A 9,542-nucleotide genomic window follows, 5' to 3' on the forward strand; every position below is an offset into this window, starting at 1 on the left:
TCGAACCCACGACCCATCTGCATCAATAAAATTAAATTACACATATCTTGTAATAATAATAATAATAATAATAATAATAATAATAAAACATTATTTTAAACCACGTAGAAATATGACATACTTCATGAAAATAAGGACCTCAAAAGAAAGAATACAGCATAGTCATTCTATTGTAACTTCTCTTGTCGTTACACCAAAAAGCTAGGCATCAATTAAAATTCGTCCAAAATCAACAGTAATATTAAGGAGTTGATTTGCTCAAAATCCATAAATGTTTAAAAACCCGAACTGACCCATGCAAGGTAAATTGAAAAAATAAAAATAGAACTAAAAGCGTGGTGTAACTTGAGAAAACAAAAGTACCTAGTATGCCGCTATATGATACGAACCATTTGATTAAATTAGTATTATTTTCTATTTATGTAAATATATGAGCTAATGTTAATTTAAAATATAGCTATATAGTTTTTATTCAAAATTTGCGTTTTTCCGTGTTTGATCAAGTTTTAATCAAATTATGCAGTTACTGAGTCTATAAGAAGGTCTCACTAAAACTAAATCTGAACTTAGTTTAGCATGCATATTTATGAGCTAAATTTCACAGTCAACAATTTTCTTTAATGCGTTTCTTTTCTTGACTCGATCGCGTTTGAAACAACATATTAAAATGTTATTAGTCCTTATTTTCACCCTAAGTCGTGGTTTTCACTTCACGTTATTTGCGTCAACTATAAATATTGGTATACGTGCATAAAATGTAAATTATTACATATCCTTCTTCCTACCTAAGCAAACGTTCATTAGAATATGAAAACAGCGATTCTCCAAAACAACAGTAACATGAAAATCTTAATATTTACACCTGTCTCAAATTAAACATAATGTCATGCTAGAGAAAAATACATGTGTGTGCATTGAAGAGAGAGAGAGAGAGAGAGAGAGAGAGAGAGAGAGAGAGAGAGAGAGAGAGAGAGAGTGGTGGTGGTGATAAATAATGTTTTCTTTCATATACAGACGAAAAAGAATTTAGACTGAAAACATCTTCAACTTTAATGTATTTATTTAACCGCCAAACGGATATTAATGCGCTAAATTTGAGTTTTTCTTTACTGTTTCACTTCAAACTTTCCGAGAAATTTTTACATTGCAGGATTCCGTAACGAGTATGTGGATAAGGACACATATTGTTCACCTACCTTAAATAATAAGTTTAATTTTTGAACGGTCTTTGGGGGATCTGTCTCGTACCAAGGTCCCCAAAATGTTGAATAATAAATATATCATTAGAACCCTAGACTTGTCTGCAATTAAATGATTTATCAACATGCGTGCATGTATACATACATACATACATGTATACATACATACATACATACATACATACATAACTAGTAGCTGGTTGATTCTGGAGCGGAATCGCTATATGTATACCACCCTACTTATGTAACCACTTTATGTTAGTCTAGCTAATGGTAGTAATAATGAATGTTAACTATATCATCACTGGGTGTTTTATTTATTACATTTCAACTTACATAAATACAGATCGTTTTACCTGTTGGTAACAAATAGGCGACAAAAAAAAATATGTTTGCCATTTCTTATATTTGATCCCCTCACCATATCTTTAACATTCCTTTCGATATTTCATATCGATTTTACCGTACGGCTACAAAAATAATGACTCGAACATATTCACCGTACAGAGATGATGCCGGAAGGTACCAAATTATATGCTGTGGCTTAAACACAGAATACAATGAGGCGAATTTTCGGTCGAGTCAAGAGTCCGATACGACGTGTAACACTGCTTCCTGATAAGATGGCAGATCTTTATCCTTCTTTGTAATGACGTCTTCATATTTAGGTGGCGTAAGAATCACGTCAGCGTAAGAAGGAGGCGGAGTTGTACCTCTCAACAATGGTGTACGCTCAGAGTAAGTTATAAAATGAATTCTGTTGGTATATAGATGAGAGTCCTTGCATAAACCGATTATCAGAGTACAACTTATTGCCCCAGACAAAATACACCCGACACCGAATATAAGAACATATATCCAAACTCGGGATATGCACCTTGTCGTGAAATTTTCGGAAGGATTATATTGCAGGTGGTTTGATAATTGTTTAACCATGAATAGAACGTTTTGATCTGGTTTGTCGATTTCAAAGGACCAGTCCATAGACGAGAAATGCGATTCTGACGCCCTAGAGACATCATAGACTGATCGGTCAAGGGTGCATTTTATGGACACATTTGTGGACTGAAATGGGTTATTAGCATATATTAAGAAATAGGAATCTTCTGTCGACACGTTAAAAGAATATTTTGGAAACGTTGAATAGTTTAAAAGTACATTACACTCATTACGTCCCAATAAAAACTCTTTACCTATAGAGCAGGTTTCACAAAATTTGTTTTCCTGCCACAATTTGAAATTCGATTTCCCAGCAATCACGTAGAATGTTACATTGTTTTCTGAACAATGTGAAAGTTTAACTGTTGAACCGGATAGGAAATAGAATTGAAAGTACTTATATTCATCCAGATTCAAGTTGATATTAGTGAATGATACTGAGTTTTCTCTCTTTTCCTGAATTGTAAGTTCTCCTTCTATTAGGTAAGTATCAAACAAATAATCATTGGATAGAATTTCAACACCGCTGCAGAATATGTAGGAAATTTTGTCTCTCACAACACGCATATCTGTTTCGGAAGCTGTAAATGATCTTGCACCATATATGACGTAATTAAGAACTAACGATAATGTCAGTGTTATTATAATGAGCCAACCCCACAGGATTTTAATTCGTGTTGATCTCTTCATTTTTTCAATACAGAAGATGTAACCACATCCGGTACAGCCTAAAAGAGAATACCCTTCTTCGGAATTATTAACGCTAATCGTCGCCGTGAACTCTGCCGCCATGATAATCACATGTGTCACTGTTTATCTCTCGGTAACCTGAAAATATAAATTAATTGGATAAAGATTTAAAGTTAGCACGAAGGAAAACTTCAACCGCTAGAAACAGAAGAGATGAAGAAGAAAAAAGCAGGAATGGCAAGAGAACTGGATCAAAGCGAATCTGCGTCCTTTTTTATGTGATTATATAATTGAAGGGGAGGGGGAGTAACTCATGCCTAATTTTTCAGAACTAAGTCAGACCATATTCACACAATCAATTTCTAACCCTTGCCAAGGATAAATGATAAAATGAGATGGGGACAAGACTACAAACTTATAAATACAATATTTACAAGATACCTTTCGTTCTCAGACTGCAGTGCCGTAGAGAACGATCACGGGCCCTGGGGTAAGAAACACCCGGGACTCTGCTAGTTCTTGATCAAACAAAAATTTTCTTTTATAAAATTAACAAGTGTTTTTCGGCCCGGGCCCCCTTAGGGCCCGAATCTGCATGTCCTTAGGGGCCCGGGCTATGGGGATATATCACCGGTTGCCCTTCGCTTTCTTGACGGCCCTGTTCGCAGAATCAATTGTACCAAGAATTTTCTTTTCATACGCGATACTGTGAGATTATCAATCGCGGGGAAAGAGTGCCAGATATACTACGGCACACCTCACACCTGAAGAATCGAAAACCACCAATTTAAAACACTGTCAGCCATGCTATGGTATATTACATGGACATATGGACTATATAGGTTACATAAAACATGGTCAATCTTGTTATAGTACTACATCAAAATAATGTACCATATTGGGTGCAACAGTAGTATTAGTAGTTGTAGTAGTAGTAGTAGCAGAAGCAGCAACATCATTAGCATTATAATCGTCTTCGTCATCGATTTTGTTTCTGTCAGTGTACTACTGCTACTACGAATTATTTTCATCGTCTTATCATTATTGTAAGCATCGTGTTTGTATAAATAATAATAATAATAATAATAAGAAGAAGAAGAAGAAGAAGAAAAAGAAGAAGAATAGTAATAAAAATAATAATAATGGTTCCTGTTATTGTTGTTGAAAGCAGTGACAATTTTTGGGAACAATATTATTATTATTATTATTATTATTATTTAAACGACTTAAATTTGAGGATATGTTAAAGGTGTACCTCGTTATTTAGAGTCCTAACTGACGATGAAATCGAATAAGTCTTTATCCCTGTGAACACATCGAGCAAACCATCACGGTTGTGAATATACATTTGTAACTTCTCTCGATATATATATATATGGTTTAATGATATTGGTCAAAAATGAAAGGACAAAACAGCTCTAAGATTTATTATTAGCTCTATTATAAAGTAAGCAGGGATGGTCGGTATAAGCGTGATGCAACCACCATTGGTTCTTGAGACTTAAGGTCGACAATTAAGCCACGCCCTCTTCACTATTCTCTTGGTTCTTGAGGCTTCGACGTCAGCAACGAAACCACGCCCTCTTCACTACTCACTGAGATCCGACAAGGAAGAAATAAATGTAATTAGTATGTGTAATATCGACTAACCCTGTTATCTGTGAATGCTACACTATATAAAAATAAAGAGAGAAACACGTGTCAAAACTTACTTTTCCCTCTAATTACTTACTTTGAGGAATCTGCTTTCCTGTCAGGTGTTGACACTCAAATGATCAGGATAATCATGTGGTTTTCTAAGAGGGATACGGGCATTTAGGTGTATTCAGGGTAATTTTGACTGTGTTTTGACGTTGTTCGTCAAAGTGCAGATCACTATATTATAGTATTATACACAATCTCTTTTAAAATATTGTCGCATTTTTCACAGCAACGGTGCTATAAACTCTCTCTCTCTCTCTCTCTCTCTCTCTCTCACACACACACACACACACACACACACAGAGGTATTAAATGTATTGCAAAATCAATTTAGATCGTAACGTGTCATCCAGATTTTAGGCAATGGTCATTTTCCGAACGATTAGTTGAAACCTTGTTCCATAAGAAATGACTGATTGAAGGCTAAAACTATCATTGTAATGAAAACCCTTTCAATGAACCTACCGTATGTACTCCCTTATAGTAAGTATACACGAAGAAGCTACCGTATGTACTCCCTTATAGTAAGTATACACAAAGAAGCTACCGTATGTACTCCATTATAGTAAGTATACACAAAGATCCTATCTTATGTACTTCCTTATTGCAAGTATACACAAATTGCCCTAAGTAATTCCCTGTCACAACCAAACGAGACAAAGAATAAGCTATTGAAATAAAGATTCACACTTAATGAGAGAGAGAGAGAGAGAGAGAGAGAGAGAGAGAGAGAAGAAGAAGTACTGGATTATTTTATATATGATATTATCTCCACTATTAAAGAAGTTCTGAATATTTTTTATATTGAAAGACCAAGAGTTTCGTGTCACTCACCAACATACACTCAATATGATAGTAAATATATACACTACCAGGTGAATTGTTTTTTTTTTTATATACATCGGGTCAAGGGCCACTATTTCTCATATACACAACACTGATGATTATGCAATTTAAACTTCCTTGACATTGACGTATTATATATATATATATATATATATATATATATATATATATATATATATATATATATATATATATATATGTATGTATGTATGTATGTATGTATGTATGTATGTATGGATATCGCTTTCTTCCTCCACGATCAACGTAGAACGATTAAATTAAATATTAATAGTGAAAGTATACATATTGCAGTTTTACAGTACTAAATAAGCATATAAACGATTTCCCTTTTTGTGGCTATCACATATTTTACAATAAATGTGTCCATAACAGGGTTGAAAGTTTATTTATCTCAAACATTATCGAACCTAATATTTTGAAAATAAATGAAGAATAAACTTCCCAGAGGAATAAACTGACAATATCTCTCTCTCTCTCACACACACACACACACACACACACACACACACGCAAACAGATATTCTGTGGCAAGTCTGTGGCAAGTGTGCAGGACTCAGAGTCAGGAAAAGAGGTTTTTCTACCCCGCTCAGATCAACCATCCTCGGCTGCCGTAGTATATTTGAATGAAATACACTTTATTTTCATTGCCTTAGTTGTCGTAGTGTATCTGTGTGCAATACACTATTTTCATTGCATCGGCTGCCGTAGTATAACTGTTTACCCTTTATTTTCGTTGCCTTGGCTGCCGTAGTGTACCTGTACACTTAATTCTCATTGCCTTGGCTGTCTTTCATGTGGTGATCTGGCGTTAAACACCAAATTAAATGTTTAGATATCTCAACACACCCGCGTTTTATATAAGTCGGACTTGTATCAAAATGTTCTATTATCTACTATTCATACAGAATTCACATCCACTTCGTTCTTAAAATGAAAACAACATTGTGCCATGGCTACATATTCGCATTGTTACTGCTTTTTGACCACCATGAAAATCAAAGTTTACTGCAAATTCTGAATAGTCTTTAATAATAATAATAATAATAATAATAATGCACTTGTATGTCTTTATATTTACGCCCACTTACCAACTGCGTCAATTAAAGTTGTCCTATACAAGGCTGCTGGAAATGTCGTTTGATAACAGCAAATCCGTAGTTTTGTCTCTTAGTCTCTTTTTCTTTCGAGTTTCTTTCTAGCCAGTAAGTGGCTACCTCTTACCTTCGTAATCAAGACTATAAAAGGCCATAAAGTATATAGTCCCCACGTAAGAGGGAAACCCAGATGTACCAGGAAGAGGACTACTTTCAGTATTGTTGCTCTTTTCTGAAAAGGCAAGAATACAGAAAGCATATAGATTTTACTCGGGATAGATGATTTAAAAATGTTCACTCACCTACAATTATAAATTTATTTGATTTAGATCAATTTAAATTTAGTTTACAGCCTATAGCCAAATTACAAACAGATATTGTCTTTTTCCTATTATTATAACCTACGAAACTGTCGACTCCATTATGATCACAACATATCATAAATAGGAAATGGCGCCCACACAGTATTTTATTGGTGGTTTTCGATTCTTCAGGCGCGAGATGTGTCGTAGTATCTGTGCCACTCTTTCTCCACTATTGTTGATAGCCTTACAGCATTGCGTATGAAAAGAAAATTCTGGGTACAATTGATTCTGCGAACAGGGCCGATAAGAGAGGGAGGGGCAACCGGGGATATATTTTGAACAAGAACTAGCAGAGGCCCTAGCATAAAAATTTAAATTTAAAAGGAACTAACAGCATTGTAAACTCAAAATAAAGTTATATTACTGGTCCAAATGTAAACGAATTCCAATGGTGTTCCAAATGAATTGCAATCCAGAATGTGCTGATGTACCAATAATCTTGAATGCACTGATGTACCAGTGATCTTGATGCACCATAATGATATAATCCTGAATTTCTTACTACAAGACGACAATAGTTTCAAAGCAGTTTTTAATCTAAAAGTTAAGGAGACTACACCACTTCTTGACCTATGTTGCAATAACATTATATACACCCTCTCTTGACCTATGTTGCAATAACATTATATACACCCTCTCTTGACCAAAGTTGCAATAACATTATATACACCCCTTCTTGACCTATGTTGCAATAACATTATATACACCCTCTCTTGACCTATGTTGCAATAACATTATATACACCCTTCCTCACCTATGTTGCAATAACATTATATACACCCCCTCTTGACCTATGTTGCAATAACATTATATACACCCCCTCTTGACCTATGTTGCAATAACATTACATACATCCACTCTTGACCTATGTTGCAATAACATTATATACACCCTCTCTTGACCTATGTTGCAATAACATTATATACACCCTCTCTTGACCTATGTTGCAATAACATTATATACACCCTCTCTTGACCTATGTTGCAATAACATTATATACACCCTCTCTTGACCTATGTTGCAATAACATTATATACACCCCCTCTTGACCTATGTTGCAATAACATTATATACACCCTCTCTTGACCTATGTTGCAATAACATTATATACACCCACTCTTGACCTATGTTGCAATAACATTATATACACCCTCTCTTGACCTATGTTGCAATAACATTATATACACCCTCTCTTGACCTATGTTGCAATAACATTATATACAACCTCTCTTGACCTATGTTGCAATAACATTATATACACTCCTTCTTGACCTATGTTGCAATAACATTACATACACCCTCTCTTGACCTATGTTGCAATAACATTATATACACCCTCTCTTGACCTATGTTGCAATAACATTATATACACCCCTTCTTGAACTATGTTGCAATAACATTACATACACCCCTTCTTGACCTATGTTGCAATAACATTATATACACCCCTTCTTGACCTATGTTGCAATAACATTATATACACTCCTTCTTGACCAATGTTGCAATAACATTATATACACCACTTCTTGACCTATGCTGCAATAACATTACATACACCCACTCATGACCTATGTTGCAATAACATTATATACACCCTCTCTTGACCTATGTTGCAATAACATTATATACCATTATATACACCCCCTCTTGACCTATGTTGCAATAACATTATATACACCCTCTCTTGACCTATGTTGCAATAACATTATATACACCCTCTCTTGACCTATGTTGCAATAACATTATATACATTCCTTCTTGACCTATGTTGCAATAACATTATATACACCCTCTCTTGACCTATGTTGCAATAACATTACATACACCCACTCTTGACCTATGTTGCAATAACATTATATACACCCTCTCTTGACCTATGTTGCAATAACATTATATACACCACTTCTTGACCTATGTTGCAATAACATTACATACACCCACTCTTGACCTATGTTGCAATAACATTACATACACCCACTCTTGACCTATGTTGCAATAACATTATATACACCCTCTCTTGACCTATGTTGCAATAACATTATATACACCCCCTCTTGACCTATGTTGCAATAACATTATATACACCCTCTCTTGACCTATGTTGCAATAACATTACATACACCCACTCTTGACCTATGTTGCAATAACATTATATACACCCCCTCTTGACCTATGTTGCAATAACATTATATACACCCTCTCTTGACCTATGTTGCAATAACATTATATACACCCTCTCTTGACCTATGTTGCAATAACATTATATACACCCTCTCTTGACCTATGTTGCAATAACATTATATACACCCTCTCTTGACCTATGTTGCAATAACATTATATACACCCTCTCTTGACCTATGTTGCAATAACATTATATACACCCACTCATGACCTATGTTGCAATAACATTATATACACCCCTTCTTGACCTATGTTGCAATAACATTATATACACCCTCTCTTGACCTATGTTGCAATAACATTATATACACCCTCTCTTGACCTATGTTGCAATAACATTATATACACCCTCTCTTGACCTATGTTGCAATAACATTATATACACCCTCTCTTGACCTATGTTGCAATAACATTATATACACCCTCTCTTGACCTATGTTGCAATAACTTTATATACCATTATATACACCCACTCTTGACCTATGTTGCAATAACATTATATACAC

General features: G+C 34.7%; 1 protein-coding gene across 3 annotated transcripts; it reads right to left on the reverse strand.

Annotated features, from left to right (window-relative positions):
• Nucleotides 1–1,042: 1,042 nt before the first annotated feature.
• Nucleotides 1,043–6,967, reverse strand: LOC149799261 (uncharacterized). Of its 3 annotated transcripts, XM_089958565.1 has the most exons (3): nucleotides 6,485–6,967; nucleotides 4,314–4,423; nucleotides 1,043–2,966 (listed from the first exon to the last, which is right to left on the reverse strand). In XM_089958565.1, the coding sequence occupies exon 3, from the start codon at nucleotides 2,928–2,930 to the stop codon at nucleotides 1,782–1,784; it is 1,149 nt and encodes a 382-aa protein (XP_089814691.1). In that variant the 5' UTR covers nucleotides 2,931–2,966; nucleotides 4,314–4,423; nucleotides 6,485–6,967; the 3' UTR covers nucleotides 1,043–1,781. The 3 variants fall into 3 exon arrangements, with proteins under 3 accessions (XP_089814691.1, XP_089814690.1, XP_089814689.1); XM_089958564.1 differs by lacking the exon at nucleotides 4,314–4,423 and having other exon boundaries at nucleotides 6,485–6,966; XM_089958563.1 differs by lacking the exons at nucleotides 4,314–4,423; nucleotides 6,485–6,967 and adding an exon at nucleotides 4,084–4,252.
• Between the last annotated feature and the right edge of the window lie 2,575 nt (nucleotides 6,968–9,542).

The sequence above is a fragment of the Sinohyriopsis cumingii genome, chromosome 5 (genome assembly GCF_028554795.1).
Source record: "Sinohyriopsis cumingii isolate HCF-2022 chromosome 5, ASM2855479v2, whole genome shotgun sequence".
NCBI lineage: Eukaryota > Metazoa > Mollusca > Bivalvia > Unionida > Unionidae > Sinohyriopsis > Sinohyriopsis cumingii.